Genomic DNA, 23,726 nt, shown 5'->3' on the forward strand with positions numbered 1-23,726 from the left:
TTTGACTTAAGTTTACTTCCATTTCAGTGACATTTCACCACAACAGCAACATACTTTGTAGCATGTTTAACACATTTTAAAGAAGAAAACAGCTCCCCATTCCAAATAATCATGAAAATATGAATTCCCTGGAGAGGTAGAGATAGCAGGAGAGCACACAGACGGAGAGACATGAGTGAGGAAGCGAGTTTTAACCAGACTGGAAATGCAGCCATTAGCAGCCATTAGGACCGGTGTTAGTCAGTGATGAGATCTGCCCCCGCACAAACAAACACGCTGACCTTTAGCTTGGTCACACTGTGACATTTACACCGGGAATTATAGCCAGGCCCCATGAATGAAACGTGATGGAGAGAGACAGACCGGCAGGAGTGAGAGAGAGAAAACAAAGACGGGTGAAAGAGAAGAAAGGAAGGAGATAGGATAACAACAATGAAATGATCAAGACATGAGAGGAGCAGAGCAGACTAAGTGGGATGTAGTTGATGATGACTGAGAGTATGGAGATGTGCTGGAGTGATACTGCGTTGTGAGAGGAAATGCACCACGGAATGAAATCAGAGAGATGAATGGAGAGACAAAGCTTGTGATTAATCAACAAAGGAGGGAGGATTGAACAGGCTGAATGGAAAGAAAGATGTTAAAGAGATGGGGAAAGGGATTGCATGTGTACCTTTGTGATGAAGACGCTGGTGATGCTTTCAGGGTTGTCTCCCTCAGGGTTTGGCGGTCCCAGCAGCTGCTCCCCTTCTCCCTTCTCAAAGCTGTGCAGGAAGGCTGGATTCAGGATGTGCTGCAGAACCTAAACACAGGAAAGGACACTTTGAAACTATTTACCGTTGTAAAAAAAAAACTGTGTGAAAAACATAGACTGTATAAAATATGGACGTAGGATCCGTGACGTCACCCATCTGTTTCAGAAGTGCTGTTCTGAGGCCAGCGCTGAAGAGGCGGACTTTGAGCCTTCTAGCCAAAAGCAACAGTGTTTCCAATTGTCAATCAAGTCAGCTGTGCCTCATATTGGTAGAATCATAATCTCAATATCTTCAAAATTGCCGTGTTAGAAAAAAATTCATCCCCCGTACAGTGTGTGCCAATCGACAAATGAGCTATCCAGACCACACTCGTCTTTTGTACCAGGCTGTAAACATGTTTATTTCTGCTGTAAAGATAGTCTTTTTAGAATTGGTGTGTATGTGGTTTACGGTACTTCCGGAGCCAGCCTCAAGCGGATCCTCGATGAACTTCAGTTTTTAGCACTTCCGCATTGGACTCATATTTTTTAGACCGGAGGTTGCTGCTTGGTTAAAAATTAAGAAACCTTGATTCCTTCAGAATTTTCAAAGAGTACAAAAGGTTTCAATGATACTTCACCAACGAGGAGAAACTAATCAGTGAAATCAGCCGCTGTGACATGCACACTTTCACTTCTCATTGACATAATAATAATAATCGACTCTTAATCAGAGAGACACAGGTCCTTGTTTCAGATTGATAATAACAGAGGATTCAACTTTGATTTATTATAGACAAAGGAGCAAGAGCAAAAAGACAGCCTTCAGGCGAAGAAGTCTCAAATTGTTTGACTTTAAAGAATCAGGAGAGAAAGCATTTTGTACCGTTGAGGTACTACTTTAAAAACGATGATGTTCTTTTAATTAATCAATAAGCAATGAAAGTAGAAAACAACTCTAAATCTATCACTTATACCATGAAACTTGCAGCAATAGCCTCAATCGGGAATAGAGACAAAGGCTTGATTAGCTGTTGAAAAACAGGATAGAAAAACACAATAAAGCTAATGACTGCATTTATTAAAGAAGCTGCTATCTGTTAATGAACTCCCCTGTTCAATCCATCACCAGGGAGGACAGGGCATCGCTCAGCAGAGAACGAGCTGCGGTAACATATGTTCAGGCTCCACTGTAAGCACATTATTCACATGGACTCTGCACATTGTACATGCATGGTTGGGAGTCTTGCACACACATGCAGAAACGCCATGCATTTTCTGCGTCATCATTTAAGTCTGCATGTGAGCACCGGTTTGTTCTTCAGTCTCATGTGTTCCTGTTAGTTCTGAGCTGCTCTTACATCAATCACTGCGTGATCTCAGAGTAATGCTAATGGCTGTTGCTCTCTTGCAGGCTGTGTGTGTTAGATGCGTGACGTTGCACACTCAAAATATTGCAATGAAATATTCAAAATATGCAATGTGCAAATATTGTATCAGCTGCATTTTAAAGTAGCAGCTAGAAGTCTTCAATTTTTCTCACCACTAGGGTACAACCATGCTTTTATATGGCGTAAGGGTTAGAGGGTTGGAGTAGAGTAGGACATTTCAGACTGGGAAAAAATTCAACAAACTCGATAAAACATGGATGTGGTCTTGGTGACATCAACCAGTGGTTCCTGATGTAGAGTCTTAAGCCTATTGAAGGTGGTCACCAAATTAGCAATGCTGACTCAACCCAATATAGATTTTATGCTTGCATATACTTTGCAATATGGTAATAAGTTGCAATATGGTAATAAGTTGTAATTAATGTAGAGTGGCCCCTATTAGTTCTAAGCATGTAAATACAACAAATTGATTTATAGCGTCCACGTGGTTTTCCACATTACACCTTTAATCTGTTGAACACACTAAGAACGGATTGAAGCGTTGGAAAGTACGATTTCTGAAGAGCATTTAAACGCAGGGTGAATTGGATGTAACGTTTTTTTGTAGCAATTTTGCCAGAGGAGTTTAACTGATGGTTCAGTGAAGAGGTGCAAGATGGATCAGATTTTATTTTGAGCAAACCTCAAACCTCAGGCAATGTTTTAGAACAATGCTTTTCTCATTTTCTAATTATATGATTTCAATGAACTGTTTTTAATGCATCTAAATTCAGCTACATGGTGCATGATGAAAACCTCTTTTGGTTTGAAAGTTATAAACCGTTTGGCCATGCATTATCTGTGTTGTGGATCTATACAGCATATTGACAGGAAATTAGAAAAATGTATGTATTTAAAAATGAGTAAAAGCTCTTCTCTGACACTTCTGTTGCCTCCACATACACACAACAACGACACGTGTTGATTTCATATGGGTTTGTTAGATTATACATTTGGATGCATAATTTAATCTTAATCTACTTTAAGATCTACTTTAATGAGGATAACAGTAACATGAACTTACAACAATAAGCATGGAATCTTTATGACTGAACACAGGAGTGTAATTGCCCTGGTGTTGGTGCAACATGTCGAAACATTCTGATGTTGCACAGAAGTCTGCGTTACCACGTCTCGTCAGGATTGTAAGAAGTAGCAGAATGTGAAACAGATGTGCTTTGCTTTATTAATCTTCAACACTTGTTTGTTTGCTTGTCAGTATGAAATGTTTCCTGTGAATAGTCAGATGATTTTAAACAAGAGAAGGCAGCAGAAATGCTACTTCTTTGAGGTTTGTTTGGCTTTAAGAAAAGGAGAAATACACGAGCAGCATGAGGTCAGCCTGTGCGATCAGAGATGATTCATTGCTGCTGCTTCTGTCCCACACTGTTACTATCCTCCTCTAGAGTCTCATTGAGAGATATTCTCCTGTGGCCATGCCGTGCTACACACACACACACAAGTGCACGCACACAGACACACAGACACAGATACAGACACAGACACACAGACACACACACACAGAGACAAAGTGATGTTACGTTTGCAGTGGAATGCTAAAGGCAATTATTTAAATGTCAGGGGAGGTAACACCCACACTCACGACTCGTACACCAATCAACACAAGCATATTCCCACAGAAACACAGCCTCTCTGTGTGTCTGTGTGTGCGTGTGTGTGTGTGTGTGGCTGTAGCTGTGTCTGTGTGTCTGTCCGCCTCACACATACGACTCACATCAGCTGCGCACCAGAGAAGGACAATTAAGGGTAAAACAACAAAATGAGCAAACTTCTGTGGTGGTGATGCAGCTCTGCAATCTAAGACAATACAGTCTGCTCTGTAGAAAAATTAAAGCAGCGTTTCAGCCTCCAGCTACAGAAGCTGGCTCCAGTTTATTCCTTTCCTTTCTTAACACTTTGCTGTGAAAGAAACTGAACCAAACAGGATGGAGTTCAGTGAGCTGGGTCATAAACACCTGCTTATGTCCTTGTGTTTTAAAGTTTGTGTGCTCACTCCAGCTTCACCTGTGTGTCTGGTGTATGTTCCTGCAACACAACCATTAAGCCGTGTGCTACCGTGTGCCACCGTGTGCCAGGGCAGGCCTTTCCCCACTGACCCGTTTGTACTTAACGGCAGAGCAGCTGCTTCGTCCTGCCAGGCTGTGTGCCTGTTACAGCTGTGCAATATGTGTGTGTGCATGCATGCACATGTGTGTTTAAGCATCAGGGCATGAATGTGCGAGAGTGAGCTTAATTAAAAAAGCAGCCCGAGTGATTGTAATGCTTGCAGCAGCAGGTCAGGTAGCGAGGACAGAGGCAGCCATGTGTGATCCTCTGAGGGTCTCGAGTCAGACAAAATGACCTTCCTGCCTCTGTCAAAGAACTTCTGCTGCACGTCACGCCAGCTACAGAAGTCACTCAGTTTAGCCCTCACTGAGGAGGCACAGAAAGCTACAGGAAGACAAAGTTGATGAATTTTGCAACATGATTCTTCATGCATCACTCAGCTGAGGACTCGGAATTAAATCTTCAAATCTCTACAGAATTGTAAAATATATGAAAATGCTTTTTGCTGTTTTTCAAACACAATGCTTCAATACCAAAAACTAAGATCCAGTTTGTCATTGAAAGCCTCTTGTGACTCAAATCTACAAAAACTTTCTGACATGCTGTTAAATATCTCAAATTAAACTTGAACTGAACTTTAATCCTTTGTTAAAATATGATCTGTTACATTTTTGAAAATGTTCTGATACTGGATGTTAAGTGGGCAAGTTGTACATAGAGATTTATTACAAAATAAATATCTAACCAATCATGAAAAATACACATCACACCCACACTTGTGCAACAAACTGACTTCACTCCTTCTCAATCTGTCTCTGTATGTCTGAGCGAATTCATCACTTTGGCTTCTTTGCCATTAGCTTGCTCGCTGACCATATACAGCCGTTCAGAGTCATGCTGCTGAAACATGATCTAGGTGTGGACTACACTCTCTGTGTTGCACCATGTTGTGCTGTCACTGTTGCCACAGTTTAGTTTGATTGACATGTGTAGCTGCCACGCAAACACCATCGAGGAACTGGAAAATAAACTAGGTTTGAACAAGGTTATCTAAAAGCTGCTTATTTTCACACAGATTTTCCTTACTGCTTAATGACATAAATTGTGATATTCTATATGAATTTTAAATATTTAAAGTCATGTCCCCAGAGACTTTAAACCCTAAAGTTATTAGCATAAAACCAATACTATCATAGTTGCTGTTATAGAACTAAAGGACTATAAAAAAAGCTGCAGTCTTTAATCCCTCTCTCTTGAACTTCACAGAAAAAGTGATGTTACAACAACTCCAATTTCATTGAGAGCCCTTATTAAAGTCCCATTAGATGATCATTTTTATCTTGTGTGCACAAGGTAATTATAGCATAAGATGCACACAAGATAAACATGTTGTGGCAACAAGTAATTATCTTTGGTGTGCAATGTTCATACTGTTTATAATGAATTACAATTAGCTTTACACTGGGACAAGTATTTTTAGTATAAGCGCCTTCTGCTGGGCAGACTTGAAGGGTGGACCCCATGTTGTGTTGATATGTTATAAGCTCTGCTAAACACATTAAAATGAATTAGTTATTTTTGGAGTACAAATAATCTATATGCTAAGTTTGACACAAGCTTCCACTTTAATATCAAACACTATTGAGATTATATTGATTCAGTGTAGAGCAGCCCTATTCAATTAGCGGCCCGTGGGCCACATGAGGCCCGAAAGCAACTGCAGAGTGATTGTAACTTGGGTCCGGCAAGAGAAACATCTTTTACTGACACTGACAAATTCTTACATAAATTAATTTATGCACTTTCAGATATGACCAAAACAAAAGAGGGTGTTCCCAATCTGCACTTTGTTTTTTTTTGTTCATATGCACCTTAACATGTGCTTATATTTACCTGTAAAAAAAAAAAAAAATTAGAAAAGCAGTATTTCAGCATAGGTTTAGTTTAAGTGCTGCTCTTTTATTGTGTTTATGCCCTTTTGGATGTGGCAGTAGGTTAATAAACATCCAGTGTGTTTCTTATCTTATCTATTTGTTTTTCCTTTAAATGGTTAACTTTGCTTACTGTCTGCTAAAAATGTCCGGCCCAGCTCATGTTCTTAGTCTGAAAATCCGGCCCGACCAAATATTCAATTGAATAGCCCTGGTGTAGAGTATTTTTGGCACACTACAATGCTGCTTTGCTACATCACAGCTGCATTATCTATCTCTGTGGTGAAGCTCACTAAACCACAGTGAGCTAAATTATTGCTTGTGTTCTAGCATTTTCTAGCACTTCTCACTGCTATAAAGTTAACTGACAGTCCTGATATGCTGATGTTGTTATTAGAATAAAAGTGAATGTCTCTGCCTTGTTCAGCATGCAACCCAAGAGAGTGAGTACACAACCGCTACACACACAAGTTATCTTGGGTGCACAAGATAATTCTTCCACCACAAAGTAATTATTTCATGTGCACACAAGACGATAATTAGCGTTTAAGTTAAAACATTTATACCCTTGTACAGCTTTGACGTCTGACACAATGTTTTCATTTGTGAATTCATTAACATCCCCGAGCATTCCACTTGATGAAATCAAACGTAATTTCCTGCTGAGTGCCCGTGTACATACCTTGGCTTTCAGCTCATCGTTGAAGTGTGGATCGTTGAACTCGACAAAGCGGAAGAACAGGGAGCGTTTCTGGGCGATGGAGTAGTTCCTTGGAATTTCCTCCTCCATGTACTCCTTCAGGAAAGTCATGTTGCATAAAAATCGACCTGTGAAGGCGCGCAGCAGCTGGAACAGCAGCTCGATCTCAGAGTAGTTTCGCCTGTGGAGGAGAAGGAAAGCACAGAAATTAATCTCACTACTTGGGAAGAAAATATTATATGGATTTACTTGAGTGTATCACGCTTTACATTTAACTATGAGCATTATTAATTTCAGAGTAACTACTGGCCCAAAGGCTCCCCTATTGCAGTTTGAGCAGGGGTACATACTTGCAGTAGCTGAGCAGGCAGAACGCCAGCAGCTTGGGCTCCTTCCAGTTGGTGGCAGCCATGTTGTCTTTGCGGTGTCTCTCCTGGAAGGCCTCACTGACCCACACTCGCCTCAGCTGGCTGACCAGGGAGTGCTGCCCTGCCAACCAGCCCTCATCATTCTTCACAATGATGCTGATAATCTGGGGAAGGAGATGATGCAAGGGAAAAAAAGGGTTAGAGTTATCTTTACACATATAAACATCTGACCTGACATGATGTGGCAGCCTTTAAAAAGTGTGTGTGCATATTGAAAATGTATACCTTGATAGCCTGAAACTGTAGGTCCAATCTGGCTGTGGTGGTGGAGGGAGATCCAGGTCGGACAGTAGCTGCAGTGCCAGCAGGAACCAACAGGGGGACGAAGCGGTTTGGATTAGAGGCCAGCACGTCTCTGAGTGGCTTGGCATCTTTGTGTTTCAGGAAGCTCTGTGTGTTCACAAACAAATATAAGGTTACTAAAGAGAACCATGTTAACTTCACTGAGTGATCAATTGTTGTGGTTTTTCAAGACACATGATTCTCACTGGTATTTTTACTTTGAGTGATCAATAATGGAGCTTTAAGTAAAAAAAATCACCCCTGATGAAAGCTCTCTACCGAGGCAGTTTAATGTAGTCTAAAATATGTCAAAGAAAAGACTTCAGAGAGTGCTACTGAAAGCTTCTAGTGTCTGACCATGAACATGCGGCTCCACTGAGGGTCATTCAGCGTTGCCTCCATCATGAACAACTCCACTGTCTGAGACGGGTGGCGCGTCAAGAACTTGATCAAAGGCTCCCTGAACGGACTGCCAGCCTGACGAAGGAAGAGAAACAGAAGAAGAAACAGGCAGAGAAAAAAAAAGACGGGCATTAATTCAAAAGAGCAAATGCAGTCAGTTCCCTTTTATTGTGAAGATCTTTGAAGACTAAATTGCAGGGTTTATGTGGGATTAATTTATACACTAAGATCAAACAGGATTAGAAATCTTATCCCAGGGTGTTAAATTAACTTCAGGAGATTATCAAGAGAGTTTATAGAAAGTGTTCAAAGTAATGTCCATGACTCCTTCTGAAGCAGTTATATCCTTTAAAGCACAACAATAGTCTTTGTTTGCCATTTTTCCATTGTACCACTTAAAAGTGCTACTTCTTTTGTTTCGCTACACATGAAAAAAACAAGTAAAGTGCCTTAAATCACTGTGTTTATGTGAAAGGTTTATTTGTGCTCATCTTTCTTACATGGACTTGACCAAACCTCCAAGTGGAGTCTGTTTCTTACCTCTATGAGCATGGCCCTCTCTGTCTTCATGACCACCTCCAGCAGAGGTTTGACCAGAGTCTGTGGTGCGGCTGGGATCAGGTGGAAAAGGTTAATAATGGCAGAACAGATCTTCATCTCCTGGAGGAAGAGTCAGACAAAGACAGAGAAAAAAGAAAAGAAGGGTGTGAATATAGTTCTAGGTAAGATGATGGAAACCAGACAAGGACATCATTGCTGACAGACAAGTCTTGATGGACAGCCACTGTGGAAAGACGAGGATGAATCTTAGTAAAGGACTGAAAATGCAATTAGTGTTTATCCTTAAGTGAAATCCCACACTCACTAGGGTTCTTGGGAAACATTCGCACAGGGCACAAACAACAGGATGAAAGTTATAGAGCGAGTTAGTGTAATCTGGAGAGATGTAAAGGTAAGAAAGACAGGGTTGGATTACACGGTTCTAAAACAGACAAACATGAGGTAAGAACAATACTGAGATGACAGTTACGTTTCTGAAGACAACCACTGACATGGACATAGAAAAACAGGGCGACTCGACCAGCACCACTACAACGACATTGGTTTAATTCACCAGCACAACATTGGATCAGCTACGTTTCAATCACTGACAGAGAGAGTCACCAACAGAGGGCGCAACACCGGATCACATCTCACCTCGACGCCCTCCAACGCAGGCTGTGCCGGAACGGGGGGAGACAATGATCAGAGTCAGCAGAGCAGTTTGTGTGCATTTTGTTGTGTGTCTGTGTGTTGTCTGTCTTTGTTCCATATGGAGGGTGAGCAGATAAGACAGGGGTGATAATGAAATGGAAAGACAGCAGCAACCTTTCCAGGTGACCCAGTGGACACCTTTTTCTCAGCGCAGAGGGAATAACGCAGCAGGAGCCATGTGTGTGGTGTGACACAGAATCTGTGACATTTGGAGGAAAAACACTCCTCTGACAGAAATCAGGTCAGGAATACAAGAACTGACATTCTGTTTTTTGTTGAACCCTTACAGTCAAATTAAAAATGATATTTTTAACTGCTTCTGACACCTGGTTATTAGAATCTCTATGTTCCCACACCCTGATAACCTTTTACACGGTGCACAAGGTGACACTGGAGCTGCATTTGTCAATGAAGCTGTCGATCATGGTATTACACTTTTTTTACAGCATCAAATAACACACGAAAACTAATCTAAGTATAATGTGCACGAATCAGCCGTGAAAATTAGCTTATTTTTCATGTTTGACCCATGTCCCATCTGATAACATGGAGGAGGCCGGCTTTATAATCTGTTCTGTAGCCAATCAGTAGAGGGAGCTCAAAATGTTGGCTTCACTTTATGGGGGCTGTTATACCTTCAATCTATATTCTACAGTTTATGATACCCACTGTCATCCTCATCCCTGCTCTGTCCCTCTTCCCCTTCATTGTGTCGTTATAAGTCCCGGCTAACTGACCCCCTGACCCCTGGCTATAACTGTCACTGCCAACCTTGCTGTCAACACCCACAAAGACCGCAAGCTGGATGGAAAAGAAAGACAAAGGGCCAATTTGCATCTAATTAAGCACACCAATTTGAGATACAGCAGAATGAGATCACACAAAGAGAAGGGAGGAAAAAAATGGGCATTATTTCTATGTAGGAGAGGCAATGGTTACCCCCCCTCTCCCTTTTCTTCCTCCTCCTTCTCTCCCTCTCACCTTTTCTCTGCCTTTACAAGGTTATCTGTCGGGGAGATAATGAGGAGACGCAGCGCAGGGCCCACCACCGCCTGCCTGGCGCCTAATTAATCATTGATTGTAATATGGCCACTCACAACTCATCAGGGAGGAGGCCACATTGAGGAGGAGGTGTTGGCTACATGTGACTGTGGCTTTTTGTGTGTTTAAGGGGCAATTTTCTCTGCCCCTTCAGAGGGTGCTGCGGGGCTCAGCGAGACAGATGAAGTGAACAATAAAAGGTGCCAGCAGACAGCTGTATTGACCTGCTACCAAAGGCTGTGACTGCTACTGTATCATATTCAAACAAGGTTACTAGTAAGGTAGAGAAAGAGACATCTCTACACATACTGGGTGGTGAAAGTTACACATTTGTATTGAATTGAATAGAGTAGAAAGGTGTGTGTATGTGATTATGTGTGTACTTACACTGCCATCGCTGCGCTGTCCCCCCTTGTGTGTTATTACAACCACCTCCATCCATTTCCTCAGGTGTTGCTGTGAGAGACAGAGAGAGATGGGCTTGAGACTGAATGGTAGCCATACTTGTGTGTGTTTATATGTGCAGATCAACAGGTAGAATCCAGCAATAAATGACTCATTTTTTTAAACACATTTTAAAAGTATTACACAGCAGAGTGTGTTTGTAGTGATTCCCATGAGGCCTGCTAGCTTTAATTCAGCAAAATCATGAATCTAAATATGTTGCAATGTTAGGAAATAATCTGTCTATTTTGTGTTCATATTAGACAGACTTCTGTGCATGCTGATGTAAATTGAAATCATGTTTTCCTTTAGTTTTTTTTTAATATAATCTTTATATTCTACACATAAATCTGTTAATTGCTTTCTTTAAAGATACAATATGGGACTATAACATCCTGTTATAACTGACTTTTTAATGGTTTTAACATTATTTTTTAATTGGTGTCTGTTTTTAATTGATTATCAGTATTTTAAGGTTTTTTCTTTTATTTGCTTCTCATGCATTTTAATGTTTCTTTTAGCTCGGCGTCATTGTAAACAAGGGCTTCACTCTCAATGATTTTAGACTTTAAATAAAGATAATTATTTTATGTTTTGTATTAAAATAATTTTCCATAAATTGTATTTTAAAAACTTAGTTGGATTATGTTTAAACATATTTCAGATTGTATTATTGGTGCACTATGTTTCTGCATATCAATTGTTTTATATTGCTATAATATATTCATTTCCTATACTAATCTGTAGAATATTTAGGCTTAAACTGAGCTATTTCACATAATCTTAATTAATCACTAGTTTATAACCCAGCTGAAACACTGCTACCATTGAAAGCTCTCTCACCATCATCTGATCGCAGAACTTGTCGTTGAAGGAGTTGGGGAAAAGTCGTGTCACAGAAGTCAGCCGGTTCACCACATTGAGCGTTAGGCTCCGGTAGTCTCCGAGCATCATCAGCAGGGGGCGCATGTGAGTGTGGATCTGGTCCACTTCGATGGTCGCACCCTCGAGGAACTGAATCAAGAGTAGAGCGAAACATCAGTTACAGTCTGAGAAAGATTATATGAAGTTTTTACAAATCTTGGACTAAATATTTAGAAAAAAATTATTTTATGTTGTTGAGTAGCTTGTTTTCTTCCAATGTAACAATACATATTCATTCTGTTAGTGTCTTTTTATTTATTGAGGTCACAACTAAAGAAGACTAAGCTAGGCTTTGTTGAGAGTTTACATCTTCGACCTGCACAAGCTCTACTTTGACCATCAAGTTTGTGGGCTTGGTGGCCCGTGGATTAAGTGCCGAAATCCATCCCTGCTGCCTTGTGTCTTCATCAAGACAGTGAGGCCACACAAATGAGGGCAACATCAGCCATAAACAAGCACACATGCCAACACCACACACTGATGACGCATGACCCTCACACAGAAGGAAGGGAATGATGCACGGCAGCCACATTCATTTTCCTCTCAGAGCTGAGAACAAACACTCCATCCTGTATCGATCGGGCCATGGCAACGCTCATTAGTGCTAGCAGGCCAGAGATGAAAGAATGGAGAGAGCAGGGAATGGCTTTAGGGGAAAAAAATATCACAAGATAGTGAGAAGGAGTGACAGTGGTGAAGAGAGAAAATGAAGGACACAGCATCAGAAGGAAAAAGGGGACAATGGGTAGATGGATGGATTGTGAGATGGTATGGATACTTTGATGAGTAGAGGCGGGACCGGATCAGGGAGAGTGTGATGAAGGAGAGGGAAGTCCAGATGAAGATAACCGGGAGGGGAAATTGTTTATGGGGGAGAGTTATTGAAAGGACTTCTAAGGCAAATGTCATGACTGATAAAGATCAAAGACTAATGAAGCGAGAAATAAAGGGAAAATAGAAAACAAGATAATCACAAACTTGACATTAAACAGGTAAACAAAAAAACAGAGTAAATGATATAAGCAGTTAAAGACAGAGAGGGAAGCGTCAGGTTGACAAAGTACAAAGGAATTTCAAAAGGTGTGGAAAATGTGTTTTTAAAAGGATTAGACGAATGCCAACATATTCACAACTCTGATCTTTGGCTTCATAGTTTAAGGGCATGGCCTTTAATCCAGATTTAGAAAGGTCATGTCTGTGGGTCTGCAGCTGGGGTTTTATCAATGGGGATTACAGCTGAAGGGGAAAAATAAAACTGGAAAATCTTTGAATTAATTTGGGATCAGTTCTAAAACTGACCAGAAATTCATATACAAATGCAAAGAACAGAGCAGGTGGTTGAGATTAGGAATTACCAAAATGTGTGATCTTAAAAATACAGCCTTCTTGAACTTTTTTAAAGCATGTAGATTTAAGGTGTAAGAGTCTAAAAAGCCAAACGGTAACGTCTCCAGTTGGGCTTTGAGTGATGAACAAGCAGCATCTTCCAGAGTTGAAAAATGAAGCCCGTTTTTAAAAAGCAGTTCCTCAAGTGTCTGTATTTTACAGCCTGGTTCAAAAAATTTTTTTTTACTATGTAGCTCATTTCTTTATTTAAACACAGCACATCACTCAGGGGATTTATTCCACAACAATAATGAACTGATTATTTTGGGAGAAGTTGGAGAGCAATCTGAAGTTTTATATTTCAAGTCAGCCATGGTGAAGTGTGTTTTCAAACAGATCTATTTAACTATCTCCAAAACAACTAACAGGAAAGAGTGTTGCACTGACCTTCCTCATACACGCCTCGCCCGCTTCCTGCAGCTCGTTGTTGGTGGAGTTGAGGGCTTTAAACAGCGCAGCGATGATCTTCTCTCTGGACTGTGGAAGGTAATTACAGGCTGCCAGCGCATCTAAGCAGAAGAAAGAACATCAGTTACATTCAGCACATCTCTTCTGACAGATCAAATCAATGAAACGTCACAAATCATTTGACTGTGTTTCAAATCAGAACCAACTCTGCTGCCATGACAGAAGTTAGAACTTAAAATTATAGTGAGTTATGACATGTTCATAAATTACAGGTATTTGGCTTCATGTACATCTTGCTCAAGTACAACACATCAAAAGCAAGCATCAATACAATAATCAATACAAGACACCAATGTATCCAGCTCAGCAGGCCCTACTCACTGAGGGCAGCGATGCGGAGAGGAACCAGAGAGGGAAGGCTTTTGTAACAAGGCAGCTTCATCAGAGCAGCATCCTCTGCCTCACACAAATTCAGCAGCTAAAGCATGGTTGGGGAAAAACAAACACAAATAGTCTGACATCAATGATCGGACTAGTGAAGAGGTGATGTTTAGAGGTACACAATGGAGATGAATGCAGACACATTTCTGAATTGTTTGCTTTTTTGATGAGCATATACACAATGTTAGTACAAAATGGCTATTTAGTGAAACAGCATGATTTCAATACACGGTTTAGACTGAAACAGAGTGCTAACAATATGCTATTTGCTGCATTAAAGATCCACACAAAAAATGTGATATAAACTGTATGAAACAAATTTGGCTCAGAAAGAGGGACACGCATCTTCTGAAGATTTTCATGGCTGCAAGTAAGAAAGCAATAACACGAGGCTGGCTTACGAAGAACCCTCCCACCATTAAATTACTTTAAAATGTATTAACTCTGTTCACAGTATGGAAAAAATGACTTTTGCTCTTCGCCTTCAAAAGGAGAAGGGAGATTCACTCTGTGGTTATAGCCCGATCTTATTTTTCCCAAAGACTCTTAACTTTTTCTGTTTGTCTGAATGCCTTTGTTGTGTACTTTACCTGTCTATAATACTTAAGTTTCACTTTATCTTTACTGATTGTAATGTAATGTCCTAGTCCTCACTTGTTCAATGTTATATGTTCATATAAAACAAATATAAAATGAAAGTTTAAAAAAATAATAATAATAATTGGAAACAGCCTTGTACATCTTGCATACCTCTGTGTAGAAAACCTTGTGCTCCATGACATTGAGGTCCATTGTGAAGAGGCGGGGCTGCAGGGTGGTGCAGAAGGTGTTGCCCTCCATCAGGCCGATCTGGGCGTTGGCAGGCTGGTGGCGGAGCAGATGCTTCTTTGGTGGAACCATATCTTGCAACACCTGTAAAGAGAAAACATTCATGCATTTATGTTTTGTTGAAACTGAGTCTCTGAGAAGCTCTAGGGTGATCAGACACACTGTGTTTTGTCTCGGTCAGCATTAAAGCATGGTGTCCAGTTGTACCTCTTTGTGTGGTTCCATGATGACAGTGACACTTTTGCCAGTGACTTGGGCGAGCACCTGCAGGGAGTGCATGGCCTGCTTCCTGACGGTTGAGTTTGGGGAGGTGACCTCTCGGACCAGGTCGTGCGTGACCATGTGGAAAGACTTGTCCTGGGCAGCCAGCAGCTCCTCTGTCTTTTCCTCATCTTTCAGTGGAGTCGCACAACGAACAAGCAGCTGCTCCAGGGTCGTCTTTGCCATGGCGACTGCTCCATTCGACACCTTTGGGAAAAAAGTCAATGAGGAGTTACAAGTTGTTGCGTTCCTCTTGCTCCAAGCTTTGTGACACCTCAAACAGAGACTGACATCAACATAAAAGGGAGGCGGTAAACTTGCTTTCCATTTGAAATAATTTGATGTTGATTAAGAAATGTCTTCTCACCTCTCCTGTGAGGTCCATCATGACAAAGAGCAGGGCCTTGAGGAACGTGAGCTGGTTCTGCAGCACCCAGATGAGAGGCAGTCTCTCCATTAGGAACTTGATGGACACTACACCACCAAGCTTGGCATACCAGGCCTGCTCATAACAGCAGGCACACAGACGCTCCACGATATAGGAGAACAGGGGCAGCTGGCACGCCTGAAAATGTAGACAAGAGGCTGGAGTGATTAAATGATTCAAATGAAAACTATAAATCACAGATAAAAACATAAATCAAACTCGTAGGGACTGAATTAAAAGATGACAAAAAGCTTAACTGATTAAAAATGTGTATTTATTTCAAACCTTCATATGTAAATGCAAGTGATCAATTTTTCAGAATACTTGGCACAACACAGAGAGAATTCATTTTCTCTGTCACGTTTATGGCTAGCACAACTAGCACAATTAGCACAATTGCCAATGCCTTCAGTGCATTCAGAAATATCTGCACAATCCAAGTGACTCACCCTCTCCTTGGAGCCGAGGATGATGCTGGCCACGTCAAAGATGACAGCCAGGGCCACCTCTCCAATCTTGCACAGCTCCTTCTCCTCATAGGCCATGCAGATGGCTATGGCGTCGATCAGAACCAGCGGGTCCATGCCCTTTGAGCCGTTTTCCTCGCTGTGGAACATGGATGTGCTCGGCTGGCTGCCCAGCTGGTAGCAGGGTAGCAGGAAGGGACCTAGGGTCAAACGAGAGGATTGAAGGGAAGAAGTTGAGTTTATTGTGAACTGGGAATTGTCGTATACTTAAAAAGACTCTACAACTACACTTATGTGAGAGCAAGTGAACATGAGTTTCCTTTCTAAAAATCAAAGCCAGCATTTTGATAGGTTGATCAAAAAAAAGGCGAAATCAGAAAGTGATTGATTTCAAGCACAGACAGGAATACAAGTCAACACCAGGGCACAACAGAAAGCTAATATTAGATATAGTGAGTATAAAGAACAGGGTCCCTCACCACACTGCTGGGCCACAGCAACCATGGTGTAATGGCGAATCAGGCTGGCTACGAAAGGCAGCGCACTGGGCCTCAGGTCTTTTATCACAGCAGACATGAAGGCCCCGGTCAGGGCCTGTTCAAACGTTCTGCGTGCAGGCGTGTCCTGAGCTTTGTAGCGGTGAGAGATGATGACGTTGGGGATCCACTTCTCTGCAAAGCTGATGAGAGAGAAAATCACACACGAAATTCAAAAATGGTGTACTAACTGAGACATATAACATGTTAGAAAGGCAGTGAAACTTTCCGTTCGTGTTCAATTTGCAAATATACACGATCTGCTTCAAAAGCAGTCCCAAGACCTGTAACTCTTATTCTCTGTGTCCTTACATTCCCCTCCTCTCTGTGCCTTTATGTTTCCTCTGCCTCCCTCTTTTTCCCCTGTTGGTATTTTTGTTATTTACTGCAGCTGAGGGCAGCAGGGCCGTGGTGTGATTGAGCAGCTGTTTTCTCCATGCTTGAGCTTGTGTTTTATAATGCCACACGCCAGGGGCAGAGCTGATGGATCGCTTCATTTCATTATTGCCATTTAAAAAACTACTCTTTCGAGGAGGAGGAGGAGGAGGAGGAGGAGGAGGAGGAGGAGGAGGAGGAGGAGGAGGAGAGGAAGAAGTGGGGGAGGTTTAGGGGGCTCGAGGGAAAGGAGTGTGAGGTGTGGAGAAAATGTGGGGTGGTGTCGGATCAGTTGCCCTCCACTCAGCCGGGCACCTGCCACTCCAGCACAGCTCAGCTTGCCCCACCTGGCTTTTCAGGATTTGCCCTGTGTGTCTTTTTAAAACTGAAAGGCTATATTTACAGTGACAAACAGAGATGGTGTGAGGGGGATTGTATTCAGGTGGAGAGGGAGAAAACATCTCTTAGGAATCTTAAGAGAGGGGATACTGCACATCAAAACGTCTGACAGGAGGAGGTGGCAGGTTACATGCCCGCCCAGATTATAACTGACACGCTTCATTATCCGTGCAGATAAGTGCACATAGACATATCATCGTACGTGTGTGTGTGTCAGTGTGTACTGACAGCAGGGTGTTAGGGGCATACTGCAGTGTAAACAGACAGGGGAAAGTCAATTAGCCCCTGGCCCAGAGATCAATGATGGTAATGCGACTAACCCTCACAACAACAGCCCCAGCCCCAGCCCCCTTCCTGTGTGTCTCTTCATGTATACATCTCAAACTCAGAACAGAGGGGCTGTCACTGTGTAATTAGCAACTCTTGCTCTTGAGACAGATTTGATGAGACGTGAGTGGTGCAGAGAGGGCTGAAGATTAAAGACTGAACAGGGGGCAGATCAGCAGGTGGAGGGGCAGGGGCGGGGGTGTGATGACATATTCTGAGTGGTGGGGTTCAGAGAGGGCAGACACGACTGCTGGGAGACATGCATAAATGACCCTAACCCGTGTTTTGTCACACTATTGTCACATCAGTCTAGTATCATATGAGATGACACAGCTCCATATCTGATTATGAAACAGACTGAGATCAATACTGATCCCTTTTTATCGCCTAAACAAGCAAACAACACCATTAGGGACGTGACTGATTATTTCTATGTAGTGATTTTTATTGTCTGCTTCCATCGCAGTTCTCACTATAATATTGAACCATTCAGGACAGCATCAATGGTTCAATAGTGTTTGTGAATTGAGGTGTTTTGCTCTAACTAGCTTCCATGCATTCAGTTTCTCTCTGAAGTGGCTCGGTGTTTATGTGTGTGCCTGCGAGTCCACGCACTGGGACGAAGAAACTCCTCCCAGGAGTAAATATCCAATCACAGCCATAGACTGTATAAATAATGGACATAGTATCAGTGACGTCACCCATCTGTGGCCAATCATATGTGAGGATATAGGATACAGGTGATGGAGGGGAGGTTGTGTATCCTGGGTTCATCTGTTCCTTCAGAGAGTCTTCTTGAAAACAGGGCAAATACTCACTGAGAGGAGAAATCGGATCAGCCCATCCAAGCTGAGGCATCTGATTTTTCTCAATGCCAACCTGAGGACATTAATAATGTTTGCTCCAGTTTGGTTCTGGTTCTGGTTCGGTTTGCTTGAGTTTGGTTCTGGTTCTGGTTCTGTTTGCTTGAGTTTGGTTCTGGTTCTGGTTCTGTTTGCTTGAGTTTGGTTCTGGTTCTGTTTGCTTGAGTTTGGTTCTGGTTTTGGTTCAGTTTGCTTGAGTTCGGTTGTGGTTCGGTTCTGGTTCGGTTGTGGTTCGGTTCTGGTTCAGTAGTGTTCTGGTTCGATTCTGGTTCAAGTCTGGTTCGATTCTGGTTCAAGTCTGGTTCCGTTCTGGTATGGTTCTGGTTCGGTTCCGGTTCGGTTCTGGTTCAGTTCCGGTTCGGTTCTGGTATGGTTCTGGTACAGTTCTGGTACGGTTCTGGTTCGGTTCGGTTCTGGTTCGGTTCTGGTTCAGTTCTGGTAAGGTTCTGGTTCGGGTCTTGTTTGCTTGAGTTTGGTTCTGGTTCTGGTTCTGTTTGCTTGAGTTTGGTTCTGGTTCTGGTTCTGTTTGCTTGAGTTTGGTTCTGGTTCTGGTTCTGTTTGCTTGAGTTTGGTTCTGGTTCTGTTTGCTCGAGTTTGGTTCTGGTTATGTTTGCTTGATTTGGTTCTGGTTCTGTTTGCTTGATTTGGTTCTGGTTCTGTTTGCTTGAGTTTGGTTCTGGTTTTGGTTCAGTTTGCTTGAGTTCGGTTCTGGTTCCGTTGTGGTTCGGTTCTGGTTCGGTTCTGTTCTGGTTCTGTTCTGGTTCGATCTGGTTCAAGTCTGGTTCGGTTCTGGTATGGTTCTGCTTCGGTTCCGGTTCGGTTCTGGTTCAGTTCTGGTACGGTTCTGGTATGGTTCTGGTTCGGTTCTGGTTCGGTTCTGGTTAAGTTCTAGTACGGTTGTGGTTCGGTTCTGGTTCGGTTCTGGTTAAGTTCTGGTAGGGTCCTGGTTTGGTTCTGGTTCGGGTCTGGTTCGATTCTGGTTCGGTTCTGGTTCGATTCTGGTTGAGTTTGATTCTGGTTCTGTTTGCATGATTTTGGTTCTGGTTCAAAATCTAACCCTAATCCTAATCCTTACCCTAACCCTAATCCTAATCCTAACCCTAACACTAACCCTAATCCTAATCCTAACCCTAACCCTAACCACAACCCTAACCCTAACCCCAACCCTAACCCTAATCACAACCCTAACCCTAACCCTATTCCTAACCCTAAACACAACCCTAACCCTAAACACAACCCTAACCCTAATCACAACCCTAACCCTAACCCTAACAATAATCACAACCCTAACCCTAATCACAACCCTAACCTTAATCACAACCCTAACCCTTACCCTATTCCTAACCCTAAACACAACCCTAACCCTAATCACAACCCTAACCCTATTCCTAATCCTTACCCTAACCCTAATTCTAATCCTAACCCTAACACTAACCCTAATCCTAACCCTAAACACAACCCTAACCCTAATCATAACCCTAACCCTAATCACAATCCTAACCCTAACCCTAACCCTAATCACAACCCTAACCCTAAACACAACACTAACCCTAACCCCAACCCTAACCCTAATCACAACCCTAACCCTAATCATAACCCTAACCCAAACCCTAACCCTAATCACAACCCTAACTCTAACCCTAATCCCAACCCTAACCCTAACCCCAACCCTAACCCTAATCACAACCCCAACCCTAATCACAACCCTAACCCAAACCACAACCCTAACCCTAATCATAACCCTAACCCTAATCACAACCCTAACCCTAATCACAACCTTAACCCTAATCATAACCCTAACCTTAATCACAACCCTAACCCTAAACACAACCCTAACCTTAATCACAACCCTAACCCTAATCACAACCCTAACCCTAACAATAATCACAACCCTAACCCTAATCATAACCCTAACCTTAATCACAACCCTAACCCTAAACACAACCCTAACCTTAATCACAACCCTAACCTTAATCATAACCCTAACCTTAATCACAACCCTAACCCTAATCACAACCCTAACCTTAATCATAACCCTAACCTTAATCACAACCCTAACCCTAATCACAACCCTAACCCTAACAATAATCACAACCCTAACCCTAATCACAACCCTATTCCTAACCCTAAACACAACCCTAACCTTAATCACAACCCTAACCTTAATCATAACTCTAACCTTAATCACAACCCTAACCCTAACAATAATCACAACCCTAACCCTAATCACAACCCTAACCCTAATCACAACCCTATTCCTAACCCTAAACACAACCCTAACCTTAATCACAACCCTAACCTTAATCATAACTCTAACCTTAATCACAACCCTAACCCTAACAATAATCACAACTCTAACCTTAATCACAACCCTAACCCTAATCACAACCCTAACCCTAACAATAATCACAACCCTAACCCTAATCACAACCCTATTCCTAACCCTAAACACAACCCTAACCTTAATCACAACCCTAACCTTAATCATAACTCTCAGCCTAATCACAACCCTAACCCTAACAATAATCACAACCCTAACCCTAATCACAACCCTATTCCTAACCCTAAACACAACCCTAACCTTAATCACAACCCTAACCTTAATCATAACCCTAACCTTAATCACAACCCTAACCCTAAACACAACCCTAACCCTAAACACAACCCTAACCCTAATCATAACCCTAACCCTAATCACAACCCTAACCCTAATCACAACCTTAACCCTAACCCTAATCACAACCCTAACCCTAACAATAATCACAACCCTAACCCTAATCACAACCCTAACCCTAACCCCTTATCACAACCCTAACCCTAAACCCTTATCACAACCCTAACCCTAATCATAACCCTAGGATCAGGGTGAGAATGATTTTGTAACAGAAGAAATGCACACAATTGGGCAATTATAAGGCTTCTCATAAAAACACTGTACATAAAAGGGTTTTCAACACAAACCATTAGTTTTTGCAAAATTGAGGTAAAATATACGGCTACAAAAGATTCTAAATTAAGAGCCGTTCGGGAGTCGAAAGAGCCGGCTCTTCTTTGGGGGCCGAGTCAAAAGAGCCGGCTCTCTGAAAAGAGCCAAACTTCCCATCACTAAAGCACATGCTTACTACCATTTGCACTCTTAGTTTTCCTTGGAACTATTTGTATTGTAAAACGTATCAATGTAAATACTTCAGACCTGTACCATAGTGATAAACAGATAACCCTTCAATTTGAATCAAGTAAATACCACTTGTATACTTTAAAACAGAGGGTCATTTCATTCCTTGTGGACTCAACATGACAACATTTATACTTTTCAAGTAATTGATCTTAAACGCTTTCAGAAAATTAACAGTAACAAGACTCACATATCCCTTCGAGCCACCAAATGGTATCATAACAATGGTGTATATGCTGTTTTGTAAAGACACAGCACAATTTTATGATTTACTAAATGTATTCAAATTATTTCACGGACCCCCCAGGCTATGGTTCGCACACCCCCAGGGGTCCCAGGACCCCACTTTGAGAACAACTGAGCTAGAGTACGGTAATTGAGCCAAATGTACAACGTAAATGTAAAACAAACAATATACCCCCGTTTTCTGTGAATGCATGATTATGAAGTGAAGGAGAAAAGATGTGAAAAAAGTTGCACAGTGTCACTGTCTTTCCAGCACAGCGTGCACTCAACTTTCAATGAATGGGGATGTGTTTTACTAATAGGGTCAGGTCAAACGCAGCCATGTTGGAATAATTCTCCAGGACTATATGTGATTTTCCAGGACATTTTACTTTTTCTCCCATTTTCCAGGTGTTTTCCAGTACTGGAAAACTGGTCAACTGTTTTCCAGGTTTTCCAGGTTTTCCAGGACGCGTGGGAACCCTGATGAACATATGTGCGGACATCTCTGCTGTTCTTATCTTGAAAACTATTCTCCTTTAATTCAATAAGGGTCTGGTACGGAAGAGGCTTAGGGCCACTGAGAAAAAATTGAAGGTCCAAAATATTTTTATTATTATTATTCTGAGAAAAGAGTCAGAATTCTGAGATAAAAGTCAGACTTCATCAGATCCAATCCATCCAATTCTGACTTTAATCTCAGAATTCTGTCTTTAATCACAAAATTCTGACTTTTTTCTGTAGCTTATAATAATAAAAAAATTATATTGGACCTTCATTTTTTTTTTTTTTTTTTTTTTTTTAAGTGTCCCTAATCCTCTTCTGTAGTCTGGGGTCTGGCAGGAAAAGTCTGGATACAGTTGGGTTAAACAAATACCACCTGGTTGTGTTCACACATGCAGCCCATCCAAAAAATGCCTGTTAGTTTTCAGGAGTTTTGTGCGTGTGTGAATACAGCTACAGCATCTACAGTAAGCATGAGCCAGAATGAAAATCAAACCCAGAGTGCTGCCTTACTTGGGATGGGACAGAAGCTGGTAGAGAGCATGCTTGTTGTCATCCAGACTCGTCATGGCCACCAGGAAACACTTGATGACCTCCCAGGCTTGTCGTCTGTAGTATGGCTCTGTGTTGGCACTCTTCAGACAGTCCAGAGCTGTCTCTATCGCCTTGAAGGGGAATAAAGCAGACAAAATCTTACCTCAAAGCCCTCACTGTTTTATCATCTGAAGAGCCCCTGTGCTGAAAAATGCTGATATCCCTATATTATCAGTTTGGGAATTAAAGTGCAAGTATGACTATATATGTGATTAATGTGCAGGAAGTAAAACAGGGCACCATCTGGCTGAGCAAAGGTCATTATGATTTTAACATTAAGGGCTGACAAGTAACAGCAGTGAGGCATTTAAAAAGAAGGAAAAAGAACTAATTAATGCCACTCATAGGAGAGAAGAGACAATGAGGAGGAGGAGGAGGAAGAAGTATTAGGATAGTTTTCGTCCTGACGGAGACATGACGAGTGATCCATTACGAGTATTTAGCTGTGAAAAATAAGAAAACTGCTTTCTACTTCAAGACAGAATAAGTATCTCAAATATGATGGAAACCATAAATAACCTTATAGCTGTATTAAGAGCCTGAAAGTGAGTCTGTGCGTGTGTATGAGGGTGTGTGCGTGTGTGTGTGTGTGTGTGTGTGTGTGTGTGTGTGTGTGTGTGTGTGTGTGTGTGTGTGTGTGTGTGTGTGTGTGTGTGTGTGTGTGTGTGTGTGTGTGTGTGTGTGTGTGTGTGTGTGTGTGTGTGGCAGACACCCAGACGGATCGCCAGAAAGAAGAAGGAGCAGCCATTAGTGAGAGTAAATAATGCCGTCATGGTGGCCCGCACTAGATTGATGATTACTGACTGGGGATCAGGAGGAGAAACAGGAGATGAATTTAATTACCTGGAGGACACATCTCCCCCCTCTCACTTGC

At 41.9% G+C, this 23,726-nt stretch overlaps 1 protein-coding gene across 2 annotated transcripts in view; it reads right to left on the minus strand.

Moving 5' to 3' along the window:
* Nucleotides 1–23,726, minus strand: part of trrap (transformation/transcription domain-associated protein) — a 114,762-nt gene that overhangs the window by 77,042 nt on the left and 13,994 nt on the right. For both annotated transcript variants that reach the window (XM_034707109.1, XM_034707107.1), the window contains exons 22-37: nucleotides 22,772–22,923; nucleotides 16,334–16,533; nucleotides 15,837–16,054; nucleotides 15,328–15,525; nucleotides 14,907–15,167; nucleotides 14,622–14,783; nucleotides 13,812–13,908; nucleotides 13,410–13,531; nucleotides 11,556–11,726; nucleotides 10,656–10,724; nucleotides 8,514–8,633; nucleotides 7,929–8,048; nucleotides 7,515–7,679; nucleotides 7,212–7,393; nucleotides 6,844–7,042; nucleotides 674–802 (exon numbers count right to left, since the gene is read on the minus strand). In XM_034707109.1, coding sequence (XP_034563000.1) covers nucleotides 674–802; nucleotides 6,844–7,042; nucleotides 7,212–7,393; nucleotides 7,515–7,679; nucleotides 7,929–8,048; nucleotides 8,514–8,633; nucleotides 10,656–10,724; nucleotides 11,556–11,726; nucleotides 13,410–13,531; nucleotides 13,812–13,908; nucleotides 14,622–14,783; nucleotides 14,907–15,167; nucleotides 15,328–15,525; nucleotides 15,837–16,054; nucleotides 16,334–16,533; nucleotides 22,772–22,923 — 2,565 coding nt within the window. The remainder of the gene's footprint in view (nucleotides 1–673; nucleotides 803–6,843; nucleotides 7,043–7,211; nucleotides 7,394–7,514; nucleotides 7,680–7,928; nucleotides 8,049–8,513; nucleotides 8,634–10,655; nucleotides 10,725–11,555; nucleotides 11,727–13,409; nucleotides 13,532–13,811; nucleotides 13,909–14,621; nucleotides 14,784–14,906; nucleotides 15,168–15,327; nucleotides 15,526–15,836; nucleotides 16,055–16,333; nucleotides 16,534–22,771; nucleotides 22,924–23,726) is intronic.

Source organism: Notolabrus celidotus, chromosome 18 (assembly GCF_009762535.1).
Source record: "Notolabrus celidotus isolate fNotCel1 chromosome 18, fNotCel1.pri, whole genome shotgun sequence".
Taxonomy (NCBI): domain Eukaryota; kingdom Metazoa; phylum Chordata; class Actinopteri; order Labriformes; family Labridae; genus Notolabrus; species Notolabrus celidotus.